At 36.2% G+C, this 24,229-nt stretch overlaps 1 protein-coding gene across 6 annotated transcripts; it reads left to right on the forward strand.

The window, feature by feature from the left end:
- The first annotated feature begins 381 nt into the window (after positions 1 to 381).
- On the forward strand, positions 382 to 22,721 carry LOC103719040 (histone-lysine N-methyltransferase TRX1-like). Of its 6 annotated transcripts, XM_088707641.2 has the most exons (30): positions 382 to 1,247; positions 1,380 to 1,431; positions 1,526 to 1,600; positions 1,943 to 2,162; positions 4,128 to 4,251; positions 4,529 to 4,633; positions 6,838 to 7,040; positions 7,201 to 7,293; positions 7,455 to 7,552; positions 11,104 to 11,265; positions 12,102 to 12,227; positions 12,478 to 12,525; positions 12,607 to 12,724; positions 12,806 to 12,871; positions 12,951 to 13,012; positions 13,199 to 13,255; positions 13,420 to 13,488; positions 13,641 to 13,833; positions 14,117 to 14,392; positions 15,261 to 15,394; positions 15,857 to 15,918; positions 16,002 to 16,079; positions 16,521 to 16,616; positions 18,650 to 18,753; positions 18,826 to 18,968; positions 21,790 to 21,842; positions 22,105 to 22,151; positions 22,247 to 22,304; positions 22,383 to 22,467; positions 22,550 to 22,721. In XM_088707641.2, exons 1-20 carry the CDS (start codon positions 601 to 603, stop codon positions 15,266 to 15,268), a joined length of 2,802 nt encoding a protein of 933 aa, XP_088563767.2. In that variant the 5' UTR covers positions 382 to 600; the 3' UTR covers positions 15,269 to 15,394; positions 15,857 to 15,918; positions 16,002 to 16,079; positions 16,521 to 16,616; positions 18,650 to 18,753; positions 18,826 to 18,968; positions 21,790 to 21,842; positions 22,105 to 22,151; positions 22,247 to 22,304; positions 22,383 to 22,467; positions 22,550 to 22,721. The 6 variants fall into 6 exon arrangements, with proteins under 6 accessions (XP_088563767.2, XP_088563766.2, XP_038983847.3 ...); XM_088707640.2 differs by having other exon boundaries at positions 22,383 to 22,721; XM_039127919.3 differs by lacking the exon at positions 15,261 to 15,394.
- Positions 22,722 to 24,229: the final 1,508 nt, after the last annotated feature.

The following is a 24,229-nucleotide window of genomic DNA, read 5'->3' on the forward strand; positions in this document are numbered from 1 at the left end:
AAACTCTTAGATTCATGAATGACATCCATCAAGGATTAACTCCTTTCTAACTTTATCCATCGCCGTAATATGTCGCTAGTATGGACATAAAATACGGCGCATTGAGATACATATCCATGATATGCACATTTAATGTTTGAATACAAACATAATTCACCCAAATTAATCTCAGACACAGACTGTCCCACCCTTCCTTTCATCCAATACCAACCTCATTTCATTTATAGTGCTGTTTGGGACAAACGAAAAGCTATGCATTGTGCAGAAACAAGGGAGATGTGTAGACGTATTACATCTCTACCTTGCATTGCTTCTGATTTTTTTTTTTTTTCATTTTTAAATTTTCTATTATTACTTTTGCTATATGGCTTGTAGCTTCTTGGAGCAGCACACCGGCATCGCCGTCTATAAATAACCCCGGACTCAAAAGCGAAGCCGACTCGCCAAATCACAGACGGGGCGGGAAAACGGCGATTTTTTTTTTATTTTTTCGGGGGGGGCAAAATACACCTCCCTCCAAGAATCCCGTCCTCTGCCTGAAAGCCCTAGCGGCCCCCCTCCCCCAAACCCTAGCTCCTTCGCTCTCTCTTTTCGATTCCAATGGCGCTGGCCATGGAGGCGTTTGTCCACGAGGAGGAGGAGGTCGACCACCCGGTGCGGTATCTCCCCCTTGGCCACGTCTACTCCGCCGCCCCCTGCATCAACCCTAGCGGATCCTCCAACGTAATGTCCAAGAAGGTCAAGGCCCGGAAGCTCGTGGACGAACGGGAGGAGGAAGGAGGAGGAGGAGGCGAAGAGGAGGACCGCAAGAAGCCCCTCGATCTTGATAGGGGCGACTTCCAGAGGAGCAATGCCGGAAAACCCATCCTTGTGTACCACAGGAGGGTCAAGAAGCCTCGTCCGGCTGTGGACGGACCGTCGTCCTTCGATTTTTTGGCCCAGCGACTCGAGTCGCGGCCGGAATTTGCCGGGGATCGGGAGGGGAAGGGGATGGAACTTGGAGACGGTGATCGGCTGGATCTTGAGGCCGATTTGGTTGGGGAAGGGAAGAATGTCAGGAAGAGGAACATGATGAAGTACGAGCTGCTTAGGCTGGGAGATGGGTCTGGTTCGCTGAGTGGAGTTTCAGGGCCTAGGTTAAGAGGAACCGGAGGGTTTAATAAGACCAACATTGCCAAGACCAAGAAGAGAGTTCGTGAGGCTCCAAAGGATATTTCTGGTCTGGGCAAGGGGAAGAGATGGCTTGAGTGAGTATTCCTACTATCCCCATCGTGCTGCAATCTATCTTGCTCGTTAATTAATGTTTGATATGTACGAAACAATCTATAATTGTTTTTAAAAGCTAAAGAAACAACCTTTTCGCCTTTGGATTATTGCAGGTTGGATTTTGAAGGTGCGGATCCACAGACATTTGTTGGATTGACATGCAAGGCAAGTGAATCCTTATGTCATATCACTGGAGGCGACTAAAGGTCTTTTTTTCGATCCCAATTGATAAACTCTAACTAGTGGACTAAAATTGCAGGTTTTGTGGCCGATGGATGATGACTGGTATCGGGGTTCTGTGACTGGGTACAATTCAACGACCAAGCAGCATTGTGTATGGTTTCTCATATTATATTTACTGTGATAGATATGCTTTTGTAAGAATGATTTTATGTTCTCTTTCTTTAAAATTTCCGATTTTGGAGTAATTTTTGCCAGTCATAACTAGACCCCTATGGCACATGCTCCTGCAATATCATAGATTACAATAATATGCGCAGCTATCATATATGAAAGTTTCTACAACAACAGGATGGTTTTATAGCTCTGCTCATACTCCCTCACCCCTTCGCTTTGCATTCAATTGCTGGTTAAAGTTGTACGCAGCCATGCTAGATGTTGATACAGACCTTTTTGTCATGTTTTTGGTTTTTGATTCATGCTCAACATATTACAGGTTGAATATGATGATGATGATGTTGAATATCTGATTCTATCGAATGAGAAGATAAAGTTTCATATTTCTTGCGAGGAAATGCAAAAAATGAATTTGAAGTGTGGTGTTCCTGACATGGAGAAGAAAGCACTCAATTACAATGAATTGCTGGGACTGGCTCTTAGTTTCCATGACTGCCAAGATCTTGAACCAGGGGATCTTGTATGGGCAAAACTTACAGGTATTTTTCTCAATTTGAGGCAGTGTCTAGGCTAGTATTCCTGGCATTCTTTAGTTTTTCTAGACATTATCGTACATACGTATTTCCATGTATACAATGTCATAGATTTAGTGCATTCTTTAGTTGCACCTATGCACTTGTATGCACTCTCACTTTTATGTGAATGAGCAAGGGAAACCTTTCAATGCCCAAAGAAGATTCTTTACTATAAGATGCTGTCTGCTTCTACAGGGCTAAGAGAGGCATATTAGATTGATATGCTGTCTTCTGTTTTCTCATTAAGTGAACTCTTTGGCTTAAAGTGGACTCAAGTTTCTAAATTTTACACTTTTTTTGGGCTTGTGGTAATGTTTTTGAAGTTTTAGATCTCTCATATTTTTAAATTCATGCTCCAATAAGCTTTTCTCTCATATCTACTTTACATATGGTTTTAGAGTAATTTTCATTTCCTGCCGTTATCTAAGCATATTTTGTGTCAAAATTAGATTTGGATTAGTTAATCAGTTTTATATTCCAAGAATTGGGTTTATGCTTGCTCTTACTTACCTTTCTTTCCATATTGCTTTATACTGTATCTATTTGCTATAACTCAGCTAAAATTGGAAAGCGTACATCCATAGCGTCCATATTAATTTTGCTCTAGCTTATGAAAGATGTTTCAATCCAATCACTCATACCTTCTTTTTCAAATGCTATTACCATTCTGTGATTATATTTTAAACTAAATATCGTTATTGTCAAGGTATGCAGTATCGGTATTGGCACCCATATTAGTTGGCTGACAGTACGGTATGGTATGGTACCATGCCATGTAGTTCCGGTGCGTACCGTCAAAGAAAAACTGGAGAGAGAGGAGTAAGAGGAAGAGAGAGGGGAGAGGGAGGAAGGGAGGGAGAGGGAGAGGGGGGGAGAGAGAGAGGTCGAGAGGAGGGCCAGAAGGAGTTAGCGAGAGGGAGGGGGAGAGAGAGGTTGAGAGGAGGGCCGGAAAGGGAACGAAGGGTTTTGGCCCTCCTCTTGACCTGCCCCCCCTCCCTCTCTCTCCCTTCCCCCATCTCTTTTCCTCTCTCTCTCTTTCGCCCTTTCCTTTGTTTCACCAGATTTTTCGAACCGAGAGGCGGAACCATGTTGATCCACCCCTGTTACAGCTCGGTAAGCACCGTACCAGGCAGTTCGGGGCGGTACAACATTCCATGGTTATTGTTATTGATATTGTCATTATTATTGTTATTACTATTGCGAGGAGGAAAAAGGGGGAAAGCCTAGCTAGTGGAATATCCAGGTCAAGACTTGTGGAAAACTCGTAAGTTTTTTGAATCAAAACATCTTCCACTGGAGAAGGGGTATGAGTGTCTGAGCATCAGGCCACTATGCAGCTCACCTAAATAGGAGAAGTTTCAGAACTTGCTTTTATATAAAAGACTTTCCTTAAGCATATTAAAATTGGAGAATTTGCCATGGTATTGGTTCATGCCATTGCAGAATTCAACCTTTTCTACTTTGTATGCCAAGTAAGAAAAACATTTTTGATCATTAACTTGGTAATTTCTACTGATGATAATCAAATGAATCTCTTGTTCCATACTTATATTCTTATTAAGGATCTGGTTGGATTCTTGTGTTCTTTTTGATTATTGAATCAATACTGTGAGATCTTGAACTTTACCACTAAAAATCAATGTTTGCCATTGTTGTTAGATTAGTAACATTTTGATTTAAATAAGCAAATATTGCGATGGATTAGTAACATTTCGATATAAATGGCGAATAATGTGTTGCATGCTATACTATTTCACTCAGTTGATTATGTTACTTTTATTCTTGAGACTCTGTATTCATGTAGTACCAGCTTGCATGTTTACATGACTTTTTATGGTTTCTCTCACATTTTCTTGGACTTAGGAACTGGTAAGCATTTTCCTTTACTCTGACAATTTTAAATGTTCCCACTGTGGTTTTCTTCAACAGGGCATGCTATGTGGCCTGCAGTTGTTGTGAATGAATCAAATGTTGGTGCAAGTCAAGGATTGAAGCCAGTTAGGGTGGACAAATCTGTTCTTGTACAGTTTTTTGGAACACATGATTTTGCAAGGTTCATTGCCTTTCTTTTCTATGGCAAACCTGGTTTTGATCTTGTAGTTTCATTTGATAGCACTTGTATCCTTTTTTTTAATGCCAGAGTCTGGGTTTGATCCTGCAGTTTCATTTGACATTTGGAACATTTAAGTCTTGGGATCAAACCCAGCTAACCCTAAAAACTCTGGTATCCCAGCACATTAGAGTCTTGTGATATGATGTGTTGTTCTAGAGCTTTGCATGTTTATTTGTTCTCAATCATCTTGCAATAACCTTTTCTTTGAATTATTCAGGATCAACTTGAAAAATGCTATCCCATTTCTTAATGGGCTGCTCTCTTCTTTGCATCTGAAGTGCAAGCAAGCACGTTTCTATCGAAGCCTAGATGAAGCAAAAATGTATGTACTTGTTCATACATGAAACTATTGCTACCCCCAAAAAATACTTATCTGCTTGTTATGAAAATTAAATGCCCTTTTGTCTTTGAATTAGATTCTTATATGCACAAATTTCAATGTGGATCTAATTTAAGCCAACACATGGTGTGGATCTAATTTTATTCTTCTACTTTTGGCATTTGGCTTTGCAATTTGTTTACCACTTTCTTAAGTAACATATGTCTCTTTTATTTTGGGGATGAATAGCAGATCATGCTAAGTTGCATCGGTTGATTCCTTTTCAGCATGTCCTTTGAAAACTTTCAAGCCCACATAAAATCTTCTGTGTTGCTATTCTTCAAACAACTGGTTTTTAATTATTATTTGTCTGCAATTACTAACCCATATGATGTCTAGTATGTGAATGAAAATAAAGCTATGCAGTATTTCTGATACGACGATAAATGATTCTTGTGAATGACTGATTATTGAGATTGAGCGCTTCATATCTAGGAGAAATGACTTTTTAAAATGTACGACCTGGACAGCAACCCAGTTCTGGTTGCGTGTGCTCAAAGCCCTGATGACAGGCCTTCACATTTTCAAGTGAACAAGTACATGACTGAGTCATCATGCTTCAAATATTATATGCTGCTTCTGTTCGGCATTGTTTCCTTCCTAGACTAGGCTTGAAATTGTGGTTGTCTCTTCTTGTCGTCCCCTGCCTTATGTTGCTAACAATTTAACATCATGAAAGATTGGGCTTTCAAGCTACTTGTTTTTCTTCTGTTATTTTTTTTTTGTGTGTTATGCATGTTCCCATTTAACATTTTCTGCATTCTATATCTTGTTACATCTTTTATTTAATTTTTGTTTCATTATATGCATATGGGTAATGAGTATCCATTGATGTAGGTCTGTCATCCTTCGAGATGCATCTGAAGAACTGCAACATTGTAAAACAACGAAAATATTTATTATGATCAAAAAGGCTTAATAAGAAAAAAGATGATTATAAGGGCAAATTAACATAGTTTATTGAATAGCTGGATGCATTTGTGGTTTATAAGATCATTGTATTAACTTTTAATGAAAAATAATTATTTACTGGTGAACTTCTTTATTCCTTAGTTCCTATCCCTTCTGTCATCATGTTTCATTGTGCATCTTATGTTGTCTTCATTTTCCATCCTAGACTTTCTGGCCTTTTGGTACTTCTGTCCATAATTGTCAAATTTGCTGCAGCAATTTGTATGTATTCTCTATGCTACTCGACTGTGATCAGCATTATCAATGTTGCTATTGTTAGATTTATTTTGAAACCTTAGCGGCATGCAATATCTTGGAGACACTGACCTTGTCTATCCTTCGTTCCTTCTAGAAATATGCTCATCTCCCTGTGCATTGTGTGTAAGATGAATGTGAAAAAGTGACGGCTTAAAGCAGCCCCTAAAAGTAGGTGTGGCAATTTTGGCCCAAGCCCATACCCTGATCTGACATAGTTGTAATTTTGCTCAGTCTGTGCTTGGTTATTACAAGTTCATGACAGGTTCAGTATCTGCCATTGTGGGCTAGTCTGTGTCAATTTACTATGACTTTCTAGTCAGGCTGGTTTGATTGTTTGGTCAAGTGCAGTCATGTTAGTTTTGATCAAAACTAGAATGTTTGTAGTTTTTTTATTTATACTTTGGATGACAAAGAAGCCTAAGCTGTTTCTCTTCATAGCATGAAATTGATTTGTTTTTAGGAGATTGTTAGGAGCTTTTCAAATCAATTTGGCTGTGCCTCAGAACGTGAAGTATTCTATTTTATACTCTAATGAAAATAGGATGATCAACAGTTACATATTTTGCATAATATTCTTATTCATAATGGTTTATGCAACTAATGACATTCCAATTTTAAGTGTTGCCAAAGCGTATTTATTTGTCACAGAGTCCATGAAGGAAATCTACCTGAATTGTAGCGTATGCTGTATGTTAACTGGGATTCTTTGTGTTCCACATGACGCCTTTCCTTAGCTCCTAGAAGCACTAACTTGCGCTTTTGCTATAGCTTTGGATGTGCATTCCATGATAACTCAACTCCTGCATTTTATATTTTTTATCATTTGTTCTTCCTATATGTTTGCTATATGAATTTGAAGGTTTATTTGCTCTAGTTTTGAATTAGGTAGCTACCATTGTCATTTTCCATATTTTAATACATGGTGGTGATCTTGATAGGTATCTGAGCAAGCAGCAGCTTCCAAAGAGCATGCTGCTGCTGCGAAAAAGTATTGGGGCTGATGAATGTACTGGTGCTCCTGAAGAGAACGAAGAAGAAACTGACTCATGTGAAGATCTGTCAGGAGATGAAACAACATATGCAGATGAACACATCAACATTTCTCCAATTGAAATAGGGAATCTTCGTGTAACTAGATTAGGTGATTTAAATGCTTGGAAAAATGGCACTAGTAATGAATCCTAGATAGCACACTTCAAATAACTCCAGTTCCACTATGTAATAGATTATATAGATCATACACGCTATGGTAATGAACTGATGTAATCAACTTTTGTATTTTTCTTGTGGTTGCTTTTCAGGAAAAATTATATATAATTCAGAGTATTTCCATAACAAGCATCATATCTGGCCAGCAGGATATACTGCCTTTAGGAGGTTTATGTCAATAAAAGGTAATATTTATCATTTTGTACTATTATTGTTCTAATGGTGTCAATCCTTCAAGCCCAACCATCTTTTATTTCAAACTTGACAGTCTTGTCCTTTCCGATCGACAATAATTGTCTAGAAAGTTGGGCATATTGATGTCTTTCTTCTTTTTCTTCTAGTGCAGATCCAAGTATAGTAACATCATATAGGATGGAAGTTCTGAAGAATCCCAAGTTGAAATCCCGACCTTTATTTAGAGTAACAGCAGATGATGGAGAACAGGTAAGCATATTCATAATCTGTGAAACTGGGATTCCATTTTGTTCCTTCAAAAAATTATAATATGTTACTGTAAATTCAGTTAGTTTATTATTGCACTTGTAGCATCAGAAAATACCTATCATTTCTTTGTATCTTGTTCCTTGAAACTTTGAAGTAAATGGAGTTATCTATAGGATGTAGTCTTTCGAGTTTTTTAATAAATTTCAAGATCAAATACATAAGTTTTACACGTGAATGCTGTCCAATGTTCTGTAAAATGCTTTTCAAAATTGTGTTTTAAAGCCAGTGGAAAAATTCTGATATTTTTGACACTGCATTAGCCATTGTAGGTGTAGAACTTAAAAGGGGTTTCAGGCATATTTCTCGACTGGGACTAAAGTGCTTGCTAACCATACATGAAAAGAAAAGTAAAGAACCTTAAGAATTTCATGATTATATAATCTCTATGGTCTCCAAAATGTAACCACATTACCAATTGTTTATGACTGATATTTATAATTCAGCGGTATTGGCCCATCACCTGAGCCCCTAAGCAGTTCGCACACCTTAGACTTTCTAGGAGAACCATACAACATCTTCTTGAAAATACAAACTTATTTGCAGTCAGTTTGATATTCTTTCTTGTAACCAACCAAGGTTGCGAACCAGTTTCTGGGACAGCTTTATTTGCTATTTCCATAGTTTTCTCCAATCAGATTGAGCTTCTCTCAGCATATTAGGATGTTCAAGAGCATGATGGGATGATAGATGAAAGGAAGGCTGTAGAGAGGCTCATGATTGTTGATAGTTGTGGTTCATGTTTTCCTTTAAAATACATGATGAGACGACATCCTACTTAGGTTGAAACTCAAGCATTGGCATAAATGGATGTTCACATGTTCAATAAGGTACTCTTTTCTGATACTCCTGCAGCTTGATGCCCTCTTCTGTGCATCTTTCTGGTTTTCCATAGCCATCTAAATGTAACATATACTTAAGATGTTGGTAGAATATTATTTTGCCATTGCTGGCTTAACCATAAAGTTCAACAGCACCTATATTATGGGTGGCATATCAACCATCTAATCCATTTAAACATTATTGATATACATAATTTCATTAGCATCAAAAAAATTAGATTATACAAATAACTAATGAAACACTTTACTTTTTTAAGGCTTTATCCATAATTTGGCACCAACAGGGTCCTTCTAGAATACAAAATTATCCTGCTTAGATTTCTAGTCATCTTTAATCTCATCAACAATGCAAAATGGTCCAACACATTCTTAGCTTGCATTCTTATAATCTCATTTTGGTTTCTCTCATCAAGGGTTATGTGATTGGTAGTATTTTGGGAAAGCCTTTTGCGATGAAAAAAATAGGAAGAGAACCTATTGAAAGTCCATCATCATCATCATCATCATTTTCATCTTCTTCTTTTAGAATAATATTGGTGTTTTCTTGATGCTAGAGAGATTTCATTCTTTTTGTAGTATGTCTTTCAAGGTTTTGTACAAGATGTTACTGACCTCGCACCCGCCCACACATATGAAATAGAATGTAGATGGATAACTTAAACAAGAAATGACAAAACTGTAACAAGCGAGGCTGAGTTTAACAAATTTGTTCTTAATTCAGATTCCCATTGAAATCCTGTCATTATATGAATAAAAATTTGCTCTAGAATTGTTAAAAAATGTCATCTTATGAAAATTTGAGGGCGCCAAAAGGTTGTTAATACTTACCAGACATTTAGTTAATGCAAGACAAATCATTGATTTTTACTGGACAGATAGATAAATAATCAATCAGAATAAACATCACCTTGATTTCCTGAAAGAACAACAACAAACAGGCAGGGCCGCAAACTAGGCTGGTTCAGTGAAGTCTGCATGAGACTATGCATCAGGATGGAACATTATTTTAGGAGTTCGTAATATTAGCACTCAGGATGTATTCAGCTTTAATCATGTGGACTCGACAGTGACCAATATTCAAGGTGATGTCATTAGCAATACATGACCAAAGCTTAGTAGTTTGGTTTCAGATCAATTTTTTTTGCCAACCTAAGCTTGACACATATTCTTATTGCTTTTAATTTGGATGATTTCGGATAAAATGGGCCAAAATTAGAGGCATTACAATTTCATTTTGAATAGTTAGAACATATCATTAAAGAGCATGTAATTCGAGATATCCAGGCTACGGTCTGTGGCGGGATGGCCTTGTAGGTGAAGCATGTGTACAGCGAGACCAATGGGTTAATGGATTGGGTGGCCCTATGTATGGCCAACCACTCTGGGGATACTCTTTGGGTTGGAGAGAGGGAGTTGCTTGGTGCGCTCCGGTACCTGTTGCTCTTCGACTTTTTTGGCTGTATCTGTACCTGTACTGTATGATAAATCCGATTTAGCAAAAAAAAGAAGGAGCACATAATTATGGATTATAAGGGAATCTAAATTTGTGCATGCTTTATGTGCTACTGTCTTGAAGGTAGCCAAATTTGTATTGCTTGCCAAATTTGTCCGATTATAATCATTGTGGCTCATCCCTTTGGTCCCGTCTATTCCTTTGAGAGAGACTTGAAGTTAATTTCTCATAAACCACTTTTGCATATGTTGTCAAGTTATTGATAAGTCTATAACTTAAATTTTTTTATTTATTATTTATATTTTCTTTTGTTTATAATCTGAATTATTTCTGAAACTTTTATTATATTCTCTGCATTTCTTCCCTCCAAATTGTTAGTCTTTTCCCATAGTGAGTTTTTCCTGGATGTTGTAGTGTATTGTGACAATATTTGAAATATTTTTTGCTAAACGATGAGACACTTTTTAAGGAGATGAGCAGACTATTGATTTTATTTTGATGGACCATTGCTTGTTCTGTACACGAACATATATTGTGGTCTCTCTGGTGCTATCAGACACCAAATATCATTTAGGTCGGTCTGACAACTCAATATTCAAGTTTGGTCTTGTTGCGGATGGCAATTTCAAGAAAATTGTTAGTTGTACATTGATAATAACTTGCTGCAGATATTGTTCTTTCTCAGCATTGGTATGATTTTGCCTTAATGTAGATAGCATCATCACTAATAGTGATTAGTGAAGTGCTGATGATGTGACAGATCCTGCAGAAGATGGGCAACAACAGATCTACATGTTGAATCTCCTGACAGTCTATCTTTATTAATGCTCCTTCAGTCACCTGTGGAATTTTAGTTTTTTAACAATATCAGATAGCTAACCCCATTACCTTATTTTACCTGAACTCTAGAGTTCATCCGAACAATAATAAAATGATGTATAACCAATACAACATGTAAATATATTTCTGGTGCATATTAACAATACAGAGAATGGAGAGCATGAACTTACAGAACACGTATTTCTCCGTGGAAGGAGCAAAAAACACAACATTAGTGTTTACCATCTTGAAAATGATAAGTTTGTCATATATTAGAGAAAATTTGTGCTTTGTAATATATCATTGATTCTTGCAAATTCATTGGGATTTTTTGGGGATTACTTTGCATTTTCTTAATATTTATTCTTTCTTATTACCAGATTGATGGACCTACTCCTACTGCTTGTTGGAAGGAAATTTATAGCAGAATAAGGAATAAGCTGTGTGATGGTTTTAATGCTGAAGTGGAGGGAAGTGAATTTCAAAAGTCTGGTTCTTACATGTTTGGTTTCTCAAATCCGCAAATATCCCAACTCATTCAGGTTTGTTGTTATTATGCAACTCAATCAAGAATTTGCATTATTAATATTCTATAATGCATGATCATCAATGATGCTGTCCTTAATCTGTCCATCTCTAACAAAAAATAGTCTGTTCATTAGTATCAATGTACCTTGTGGATTGGTTAGTATGATGTCTGATTAAGTCATATTTCATGGCATGAATAAATAGAAAATTTTCAGTTTTTTGTTAATTCCCCATTCTGTTTAATTTATTCATGGCAATTTTATGTCTTAATCTTTTTCTTTTTTTTCTTTTTTTTTTTTTGTATGAGAACACTTATATTATGTTTATTCCAGGGGATCTATTACTGTGGATATCTTTGCTTTTTCAAAGTTTAGTAGATGGCTAGAGGGCTTGTGGTCAAAAAGTTATGTTATCATGTGCTTCTCTATTGTTAGAGACATTGACCAGATTCTGTTAGGGTTGTCTTCAAATCAGTTATTGTGCAATGTGAGCTTTGCTGTAAAATCATCAGTTGTTATAAATTGCCACGGTGGGACTTTTGACCAATTGCAAAAATTCTCTGACCACTAAGTTTTGTTCTGGAGAAATCAAAAAATATTTGTTGGCTATGGGTTTATTTATTAATGGCTATGCACCTGTTATATCTGTACTAAAGCTACTGTTATTGGTCTTGAACTCTGTGTGCTGTGCTGTTGTTTTTTAAAATTATATAAGTGTAAACATATTGCCATGAAATGCTCATGCAACTGCTTTATAATCAAGGAAACTCAAATATTAAAAAAAGGGAAGGGGAGCTTTTCAGAGTAAAATGTGTTTATCTGATTTCTAAAAAAATCTCATTGCTTGTTAGGAATTGCCAAATTCTAGATTGTGCTCGAAGTACTTTGAAAGCAGTGGGGATGTACCTGCCGGTTATAGAGCTGTTCGTGTTAACTGGAAAGATCTTGACAGGTGCAGTGTTTGTGACATGGATGAGGTGAAGTGCTACAACTTTGCTCTTCCCTTAGTAGCTGCATTATTTTTATTATAAGCCAATTGTTTGGGATAAGTACCAGAATCACCTTTTTCTACCTTTTGTAAGCATTTTATTGAATTTAAAATTCTCTTAGACCTTTTTTTTAGCAGCTTTCAAATATTGTATCAATGGTTGGTAAATGTTTATAAAATTAATTTTTGCATGTAAGTAGTTGAAATGAAATTGTGCCAACCTTGGTTTGCACTTTCAGGAGTACGAGGACAATCTGTTCCTTCAGTGTGATAAATGCCGTATGATGGTAAGTATTTTGTCGGACAGTATGAAGTTTCTTTTTATTTTGATCTTATTTTCAAAGTTTACAAGTCAATACCTGTTTCAGGTTCATGCAAGATGCTATGGTGAGCTGGAACCTTTAGATGGCGTGCTTTGGCTCTGCAATTTATGTCGGCCTGGTGCACCCAGATTTCCTCCAAGATGCTGCCTCTGTCCTGTTATTGGTACTTTATGTGCCTATTTATTTTGTTATTCATAAGACATATATGGGACACTACTAGATCGTTGTATTGCAACTGTGTTAGGTGGTGCAATTAAACCTACAACTGATGGACGCTGGGCTCACCTGACTTGTGCAATGTGGATTCCTGGTTTGTAGGAAATCCTTTACCCTATCTTTAAGTGGCAATATTGAAATTGATGCATTTTTTAAACTTAATTCATCTGCAGAAACTTGCCTGTTGGATGTGAAGAGAATGGAGCCTATTGATGGGATAAGTAGAATTAATAAGGTACTCGTTAATTTTTTATAATGCATTCTCAATTGTCTTTTTCTTTTCCTTAAAGGTCTAGGTATCTCACCATTTCATTGCATTATTATCTGCTCATCAACTTATGCACGTGAACATCAGTATCTTGCTAGCTTTTTTCGAACAAAAACAAACATGTTAAATGCTTCCATAAAATGACATGGCCAGGATCGGTGGAAGCTATTATGCAGCATTTGTGGCGTTTCTTATGGGGCTTGCATTCAGGTTTTGTATAAAGTTTTTCTTTTGTTCTGCACAACATGGAAAATTTGGTTCTTTCAATTTCCAAATTGCAGTTTTTCATATTGGTCATCTTTATTATGCTGGACATTTCATCAAGTTGCATGATATATAAGCAGTATGGCTCTGAAAGTTAAGTTTCTTGACAGTGCTCTCACAATACGTGCTGTGTGGCATATCATCCACTTTGTGCACGTGCTGCTGGTCTTTGTGTTGAGGTATGCTATCATTTTTTTTTTGGCATCCTCGCCCTCTGAATTAGGCATTATTATTCCCTTCATATCAGTGCTTTTGCTATTCCCAATCAGCTCTTCCATTGGACCCCATTTTATTTGTATTCTTGCCATTCTTGTTTTGTTTGGACTTGCAGCTGGAAGATGAGGACAAAATACATCTCATGTCACTTGAGGATGATGATCAGTGTATTCGCCTACTTTCCTTCTGTAAGAAGCATAGGCAGCCATCTAATGAGCGTCCGCCTGCTGATGATAACCTTGCACTTCCTGCTCAATTTGATTCCAGCTATGTCCCTGCATCTAACCCATCTGGTTGTGCAAGAAGCGGTATGTATCTGGATCCATTTATTTTATTTTCTTTCTAATTGCTGCCTGTATTGTGTAAGTAACGGGAATCATCTGTTGAGAAAATAGATTTGCTTTACACATTTTCATTTTTCTGGTGATAATCTGCAGAAGGAGAACATATGATTGACATGCTTGGGGTTCCTTTCTTACATGCCTTTTGTCATTTGTTATTTACAAGATGACTATGAATGATACCTTCTTTTTTAATTTATATTCTAGCACCTAATTTTGATTTCAATAATGATATTCTCTTTCTGAACAGAGCCTTACAATTTCTCCTGGAGAAGGGGACAGAAACAACCCCAGGTTCTGGCTGCTGCATCTGTAAAACGATTGTTTATAGAGAACAGGCCTTATCTGGTCAGTGGTTATCGTCAAAATGGACTTGGCTGTGGTTCTACTAACAATGAATCTTTGCAAACAACCTGTTTGGTTGATGCTCCAAAACTGGGAACCTCTCATCATGAGGGAAACATATCCTCCATGGCAGAGAAGTACAAAAATATGAAGGAGACGTTCAGAAAGAGACTAGCTTTTGGTAAGTTGTTTCATTTTAACAAGTAACTAATATTTTGATAACTTCAAGTATGTTTAGTCATTTAGATCCGAACTTTGTTGCTGTACATGCTAGATCATTGGCAACAAGCATGGTCCTGGGGCCTTAGAATACAAAAGAAGAAAATAATCTGGCAAGAGATTTTGCTGTCTTTTGAAGTTTCAACTAAGGGGATCTAGAAGAGTATATGTAGAACTAATCTTTCTTACTTTCATCAACACATATAGTCTACTTTTTCTTGGCTTTGCATTCTATAGGGTATTGGCGGGAGCCTTGATAAATAATCGTTATTTTATACTGAAGGCCCAGAATTAATGAAAGCCTCCTTAGTGCAGTCCCAAATGCTACCAGGAAGAAAAAGAGTTATGCTTTGTTGCAAACTAAATATTATCCTCTAAATTAATATCTAAGTCTATACAGATGATATTTAGCCTGCTTATATAATTGGTAGAAATAAGGCCTTTTTTTCTAAAATTTGGAAGGCTTTCTTGAATATACAGTATGATTTACAATTCATGATTATGATGCCCAAATATAATTCTCTTATCCCCTATTCTTGGTTTTGTTGTGTTATATATCCCTCTTTTTCTTAAAAATAAAACACCAAGCTCTTTGATGTCATCTCCTTCATTCTCCCTGATAATTGCTTTTTGTTTTGTGGAGATAATTCTTGTTTATGGTTGCTGTTTAGCACTTGTAAATAGAACATGACGTGATGCTTACATTTTGTAGCTATATAATCTTCACTTTTTCAAGAAAACACCATAATTAGGAAAGGTAGAGAATGCCATTAAATTTATATTATGAAAAGAGTGTACATAGATGAAGATGTTTTCATTATCATTGATAGGAGTGTGAAAGTGGATGTGTGGCTCTCAAGCACTGTTTTGACTCTTAAACTGTTGCCATCTTGTATGGGCATGGGTATCAGAAGACAGTATTACAAGGGCCGATTTGAAATCCTTACATCATGGCATGCTCGAGGTATGATGTGCTGACTTTTGCTTGGAATTTAAGCAGGGGTGGGTTGGGCCTCAGGATTGAGTTGAAGTTCTTACGATAAGAAGAGGCATATTATGGTAGAGCTTGGCGAAGTTTGTGGGGATATGACTTTAACATCTTTATCATCAAATATATTTGCCTAATGCATGCTAAATGGCAGGACACAATTTGTAAGGGTATACCAATATTTGTTACCGGAGTTTTCATTTATGGTTTGAAATTATTAGTGTCAAGGAATATTTACTTCGTTTTGCCGATTAGTAATGGTTTTAATACTGTGTGCACAATATATGAATGATGAAAAAATATTTTTTTGAACATAATATTCCTTGATACAAAGTTTAAGTGCAGGGGGTTTATAGTTTATCCTTGACTGACACTCAAATAATCAGAGAGACCCTTCTACCCTTTCTGAACCTGACCATCATTATGCCCATTTTTTAGGAAAATCGAGAATTCATGGATTTGGTGTTTTTGCAAAGCTTGCGCACAAGGCTGGGGACATGGTACGCTGATGAGAATTTGTTACATTCTTTTTTGGTTCTTGACTCAATGCATTTGATACCTAATTTTCCTCTTTGCGGTTTAGGTAATTGAATATATAGGTGAACTGGTTCGGCCACCAATTGCAGACATAAGAGAACACCGGATATATAATTCATTAGTGGTAAGTTACCCTTTCCAATATTGATATTGGACAATTGTATGTTAACTGTTTCTGATTTATGGTCAGGTAGATTGATAGCTAGGATATCATCCCCACTAAAATTGTAAGCTTCAATGGTAGCTTGTCTGATGTAAGAGAATACATATTTACTTGTTGGATTAGTTATGTTGCTAGACCATAGAGATAGCAGAGCCAATCATCAATTCATTTATTTATTATGTTATATCTCATCTGCTCACAATTTGTTTGCTAGATTACAAAAATTATGCATAATTTCTGTATCATCATTTCAATGCCGTCATTTCCCCCCTCTTCGTACATAATCATTTTGAAGAGGATATTTCAATTTGATTTTTCATAAAGAATTCCTTGGAAATGTGTTTATTCCCACCCCAGAGGAGAGATGAATGACATGATAGTAACTTGCAATTACTTGTGCAGGGTGCTGGAACCTATATGTTCCGAATAGATGATGAGCGTGTCATTGATGCTACTAGGGCAGGAAGCATAGCTCATTTAATCAACCACTCTTGTGAAGTAAGAAATTACACGTTACCTTCTTAGTTTAAGCTATATTATATGAGAAGGCTGTCTTTCCATGCTGTAAATTTCAGATTGCATCATTGTGAAGCACTTCATAGCATTTGCAAATCCTTTTTTATTCCACTATTTACTTTTATTACACCTCAATGGACTATCTTTAATGTCAGCTATTAGATTATTGCTAATCCTACTCTTTTACATTACATTTTAGAGTGTATGGAAAAGTAGACTTCTAAATGATTTCATTAACCTGGTGCTTGGTCTGGTAACTACCAATATTTTAAATGATTGCATGCTTTTCTGAAATAATTAAGCCTATATTTTTGTTTGTTTACTATTACTTGCTTTGAAAGTATATTTTCCATCTGAAAATTTGACAGATTAAAAAGGACAGTGCAAACATCTCAGCAAATTCTAAAACTTTTGCCGAGCGTTCGTGTGTTAATTATCATTGTCAAAAGTTATCTATGCTGATAGTTGCGTGAGTCCTCATTGTGGGCACCTTATCCACATCTGTTATTTGCTCCCACTACCCTGCCTGCTTGTAGATGTTGTCAAGCTTTCTTTGGTTTGTTTGGCTGACTACTATAAATATTATACGGCTAAGCTTCTTAACTAAACCTGGTCCGGTTCATTGTTTGGGCTCCATTTCCCTCATGCAATTGGGAAATATATGGTTATTATGCTAAGAAAGCAGCTGAAGGGTAGATTGAATTTTTAAACTCCAGATTTCAGGATGCATGTATGAGGTAACTTTATTCTGGAATTTGAATGATTAACAGGCAATATATGAGTAAAAAATCTTACTCTAGAATAAAATTGAAAACTAGAAGGATACTGATTTTTTTAAGAAGTGAAAGTTGTAGGATAAATATCAAGAAAATTAATTACTCAAAAAAAATTAATTTGGCATTGTCCCAACAAATGTGTAATTAAGCTAGTTTCTTATGTTCAATAATTGTTGCAGGGGAAGGGGGTGAACCCATGTATGGTTTCTATTACCTGAGATAAAGCTTACAAGTTACAATATCAGTTCAAGAAAGCTTATTTGATAGGTTGTGAAATTTATGTGCTTTGTTAAATGAATTAACCGTTATCATCCGAGAAGTGGTTCCTTGGTGCTTGTTATTTTGAGAGGATGTTAAATGGAGCAATGAAGGTAAATTTAAAGAACCTCACTTTACAAAATAATTGAACCCCAAAAAATTGAAGTCTGAACCAGTGGAATGTGGAAAAGAATGTAGTTAGAATGAGTAAAGAAAGATCCTCTATTCGAAATTTGTTTGCATGGCTTTACTACATGATGTCAGCACAAAGAAAAGGATTTCTTTGATAAGATTATAGCGGGGCAAACAACATGAAGATGGGCCTCTGTAGTTGTTGCCATTGGCAGATAGCCAGATACTGTTAAAAATTAACATATGGACACATTCATTTCCTAATAAATAATTGCCAATTTTGCTCCATTGTGTTGAGTAACATGCTAGTAAATAAGGACCTATGTTACCTAAACACTTCTGTCCAGCTTTGAGAATCTCTATCGAACACTTATTTGCAGGTTGGACATGCATCAAACACTTAAAACCAAGAATTTAAGCATGTGCGTACTAGTCTATACCAGCTATACCAAGTTGTACCGGTACCGGTGTGCCGCCTATTGTATTCACACATGGTTCTAACCTGTATTTGTGCTGTCCTGGTTCATTTTCTAAACAAAAAGATAATTCAGTTGATTCTCTCTCTCTCTCTCTCTATTCATTACTTGCTTTCTCTAAGTGGCTCATTTTATTTTGTTTATTCAAATTCAAAATGATGCGTGACTTTGATGGTATTAAGTTACTCTAGTTTTTGATTGCTGTAACTAATCAGCCTAGTAGGTATGAGGATGAGAATTCTGATTGCAATTGAGTGATTCAAGACGATTAAGTTGGCCTAGTAACTATTTCCCCAGTTAATCCTTACATACATATGGCTAGAATTCTTGTGTCACAATTAATAAAAAATATTTCCTCAATCTTTTCCTGCAGCCAAATTGTTACTCCAGAGTGATTAGTGTTAATGGTGACGAACATATCATTATATTTGCAAAACGAGACATCAACCAATGGGAAGAATTGACATACGATTATAGGTGTGGATCGAGAATCTTCTCCTCTTTTTTTCGTATGCAAGTGTTTACCCTGTTATATTCTTTTTTCTTCAGATTTTTCTCAATGGACAAACAACTTGCTTGCTACTGTGGCTTTCCAAGATGTCGTGGAGTTGTTAATGATATTGAAGCAGAAGAGCAAGCAGCCAAAATTCGAGTACCTCGATGCGATTTAGTTCAGTGGAAAGGCGAATGAGGTTTTAGTACAAAGAAGCCATATGTGTTCTTTTTAACTGTCTTTTTATTATTTGTATTTAACTATTTATGGTTGCTTTTAAATGTAGATGTTTAACTGGTGTTATGTGTTCACTGAAATTTTTTATTTGAGTATCTTGCAATCTGCTGTATGAACTGCTCATTGTCACAAATGTCCTGTGATTTGGAGATTCCTAACCTATGTATCCAATGGTTAAAAATATGTATTTTTCGTGTTATGTAATGTGTCCATTCTTGATGCATAACCAATGCGTAGGCTAAGGATCTCTGATCACTTGATTTTTTTGATCGTAACTAGTTTATAGGAAGATCACATCCAATGGCTTGAATGACTAGCGTTGGCCCTTGGGTCCAGTTAGGGCCTGCCTTATTAGGGTTGTTATGGGGCAGCCATATTTGCACACATATATAGCATAGAGCTAATATGTGGGTGCCCATATAACAATCCTAATACATTAGCCTTGGTTGGACAACTGTGGGTCTAACACCAATAATCCAAGCTTGGATGTGATTACTATTTCTAAATTGCTTACCATAAAAAAAATCAGGTGATTTGGAGATCTTAGTCTATGCATCCAAGGGTAAAAAATATACCTTTTTTGTGTTATTTAAGCTTCATGCATAAGCGATGCATATGCTAGGGATTCAAAATCACATGATTGTTTGATAGTAAGTAGTTTAAAGATAGTAGACTACGTCCAATAGCTCGGATCATCGGTGCTAGGCTCCTGGTCATCTAGTCAAGACCAACCTTATTTGGATTGTTATGTGGGTGCTCATGTATTATCTCTACTCTCTCTCTCTCTCTCTCTCTATATATATATATATATGCATGCGTGTATGCATATATGTATGCATTCATGCATGCTAGAGTTCCTTTCATTTTTTTTGCTTAGTTTCTTTGAGTATTCTGTAGTGCTCTCTTAGGAACCTTATAATTTTGGTTCTTGAAAGCTTAGATACTTGTATCATAAAGGATTTTGTTTGGAGTGGGCAAGTGCACATCCATAAGATTTATATTAAGGTGCCTAGGAGAGATCCATACATATTAATATTAAATACTATAAAACATTGGAAATCTATCTATCTGATTACCATATCTTAGAGTAATGAATGATTTATGAAATTATAATAATGATAAGATAATGGAGGATACATTTATTATTGAGCTAAGTTTGATTTTGATGAAACAGTTTTAGTGATAAATAATGTTTATTTAAAGAGGGGGTGGAAGCATTTATGTGTGGTTGCAGAAGTGGGAGCAACATTCTGGAGTAGGTGCAACACTATAAGTAGAAGTTTCCAACTTTTAAGCCTGAAATGACATGTATCCTGCATTTGAGACCTAATCTTGTACATTTTTACTTGAACTTGTCTTGAATATTAAGTTTCAGATTGATCCTTTATTGGACCTCCAAACTTGCTTATTCCACAGTTTTAGTACTTAGTGCAAATCGCACACAGGGTCCTATTTCAGCAAATCTACCAATGGTATTTTAGTCCTCGCTTCTGCATTTTGCCACAACTGCTGTATAAGTCGTAATATATCTGATTGTTTGATTATATACATCACTGGCTTCAAACTGAACTTGCAACGTGAACCAATGAAAATTGAGTTGACCTGTATAAACTTGTAGTGAATTTTCTTGTTTATGCAAACAGCGTCAATCAAATTCGAGCTTCTTTTGTTCCAGAATACAGTCTTTTGTCCATTACTACCATTTATTACATAAAATCTGACTTTTTGCCTTTTTTTTAAAAAAAATATTTTTATGCTTTAATCTGCAATATCTATTAGGGGACCTATATGCGGGAGAAATCCAAAGTTTGTTTGGGTATTTGCTCTTACTTTTACTAAAACATGTGATGACCTTCTAAAATGTGGTTCTGATTGCCCAGAACATAAATTCTGTGGGAGGAAAGATGAAAACATCACTTTTTGTCTTGTGCAGCTTCACCAGATGGACTTGGGGACATAAAGGAATCCTTTAGGGGATCTATAGAGGAATCTTTTAGGGGATCTATAGAGACTTCTGTAGATACTCTTTAGTTAGGGCAGGGTTTGTGATGCATCATGGGTGTTTTTGATGTTGTATCCTTGACATGATGTTTATTGATGGGTGATCAGCTTGTGCATGTCATCCAAAAAAAGAGGAACTGTAGATGGGCAAACAATAAAGCCATATATGCATAATTGGCCTCCAAAGTGATCAGGAAGGCCCATGATGCTGATTGCTGGACTGGATTCAGATATCACGTCACTTGTGGACTAAAGAGGTGGACTGTGATTATACAATACATCCATTAATATGGGGGCCATAACACAATATACATGTAAAATGTGATATATCTCAGACATATGAACACATATTAGGTGGAAAATTGGACAAGATAGTTATATCTGAGGTCATCAAAATGAATGCAAGTTGTGTGGAAATTTAGGGAAAAATTATAATTGGATCGGCAATGGGTGTAGCCCTTGATTTAAACAGTTTGCTGAAGAAATTGACAAAACTGGCCCCTATGCTGGGTATGGGTTGTTGGTTATTTTTATGGCTATTTTCATTGAAATATATTGTTTTTTCTTCTCTTCTCATCTTCTCTCTCTCTCTCTCACACACACATGCGCACACGCGCGCGCACACACTCCTCAAAACGTCAGGTTTCTTTAGGGGAAAAATAAAAAGGCATGTTTTCCTATCTTTGTTTTAGAACCTGTCCAGTGGCACTACCAGTGAATCTTATTCTAATGACTTATGTGGGTATAATAAAATGAATTTATCCAAAGTTTTCTACTTCCAGGTGGTTGGAGGTGTGGATGGTTGAGGTTATGCATCAAAATTTTTTGTGAAAAAGTAAGCATTTCTTTTTCTTAAATGTTGTTGAATTTAAGTTTAATATCTCTGTCAGTTTTTAGATGTGCATGTGAGATCATGTTTTCTTACAGTTACAAATAAATGCTTAACCAGGAATACTAGCTAAGCTTTGTTTCCTCTTTCCTTTTGGGAGTCCATATTATATCAATAATAGATGACTTGCACTTGTGGGAATACGCCTTAGTCTTGAATTTGAAGGCCACAAATATCAAACAGCTAAAAATTTTAATTGATGTTCCAGTTGGTGCGTTGAATCAAGTTTTGATTGATCTTCAATTTTGATATGAGGTATGCAGCTAGCTCATTTTCACGCATACAAATGATCAAACTACTAATAGTCTTCACTTACAGCTGGATAATTTATTTTCTGCATTTGTTTTCAGGAATTTAGAAAATTGTTACCATTTTTGTTTCAATCAGCTAATACAACAAGGGCAAGCTGTAAGTTACCTGCAATTAATTTATACGTTGTCCTTTTTCTGGTTACATGTTAATATTTACAGCAGCGGTGGTCTGCAGATTGTATTGATGGCTGGTACATCTACAAAGCCATACATCCAATGTTGAAAATGGCAGTGTCTGGCAACATCCTCCAGAATATCTTGTACGAAATGCCATCTCAATCTTGTACTTATTTATTTAAAGTACATTTAATTTGAAGTACATGTGATTGTTTCATGAAACAGCGATCAAAGTTTCTTTCCTAAGATGAAAGTGACGAGAGGCTTATGTAAAATGTACAGTTCATACCGGATATATGAGGATCAATGTATTTATTTGCTGCACTACCTGAAAGCCTTGCAGGCTTTTGTAGAAAAAAAATTGAAAGCAAATTATCAATGTAAATCGTATTCTGTATCCCTTTTTGCTTTGCTGTTTCGCGGGTCATATTTTTTTACCATTTAACCTGATGAACATCTTTTTAAAAAAAAAAGAAAAACATGAAAAACTTACACCTTCATTCCAACTAATTCCTTTGATTGGTTATCCAATCATTGCGTGCATTATGATGACGTGGATCGTGCAGGCTTAAATTCTGCACAAATGTCCTTTTCTATTTTTCAGAGCGGAACTTTAGACTCAAGCAAAGACCGAGCCTCATGGAGGTAGACCCCGGCTTGACCTTAGGCATCCTGAAGGCATTTAAAAGGATAATCAATTTGGAGTGCCTCAAGATTATTAGTGAGTGGAAAAGTTTCTTGATCCAATAATGTCACACAACTAACGAAGATTATTTTATATGAAACAATGGAAATCTTTTCGGTCGCATGCCTTTTTGGCCGGTGCAGACCAATTCTTCAATGGTTAATCTATGCCGCTTGTAAGGTCTCTATTTTCGTATCGGATCTGAAATCATCAGGATGAAGTGAAGGAAACCTGCATTTCAAAAACGTAAAGATGCTTTCTACCAAAAAAAAAAAAAACAGCTCTGGTGGTAAAAGAAGAAAAGACCTGGGCCGAACTGAATTAGCTAGAAGTTAAAAAGACACTAATAAGTAGGAGCTCCAGATATTTTTGGTAAAATCTCTGCACAACTTTATTCAGTTACAGTAAACTCTCCTCTTTCTTTGTTTTTTGGACTGCAGGCTGCCATGGTACTCCCAAAATAAAATTCCCAGAAGAAGAAGGACCTCTTCTCGGCACTATCCTGGCAAAAAGAGGAGCCAAATTATACTTCGCTAACATAGTAAGATTTGTAATGCTCTAGGATCCCACGTAAAAGATTAGGAAAAATATTTTCAATTAAGAATATTTTTTTTTCCGATAAGTAAAACTTCTCTAATCCAACTAGCATCGAAGGTAAGACACTAGATGATGTTGCTACTCAAAATATACTCAATATCGAAATGGGCTCAAAAATAAGTATGAATATTCCAAGAAAATAGATAATATTTGACCTCCTGAAGAATTCAAACAAAATACTCTAACCAATAATTAGAAGATCACAATTCAATTTTGACTTTCTTGTGCGTAAATTGCCTATGCTTTAGCATGAATATTTTGACTACATCTTTGACCCAAAATTATTTTTAACCTTTGGTTCGTTTTCACTTTAATGTGCAGTTTTTTAGGTGGTTGGATGATTTATTCCTAATTGATTCGAAAAACCCAAGCTCAAGCATTCATTATTGTTGCCCTTGGTCTCGAGTTGTGCGGAAGGTGAGAAGAGCTTGATGCAAAGATGGCTGCAATTCTTTCTGACAGTTCAAAATTTCGACTATAGTTACAGTTGATTCCTACATGTTTGAACAAGTATAACAACCTGATGGCCTAGAAAATTGCCTGCTGAGCAAGACTTTAAAAATTTGTCATAAAAATGCAGCCTCATACTTTTAAAATTTTGAAATGCACTTTTGGTCTCAATT

This window comes from Phoenix dactylifera, chromosome 11 (genome assembly GCF_051530095.1).
Source record: "Phoenix dactylifera cultivar Ajwa chromosome 11, Ajwa_hap1_PhDact_Kaust_v1.1, whole genome shotgun sequence".
NCBI lineage: Eukaryota > Viridiplantae > Streptophyta > Magnoliopsida > Arecales > Arecaceae > Phoenix > Phoenix dactylifera.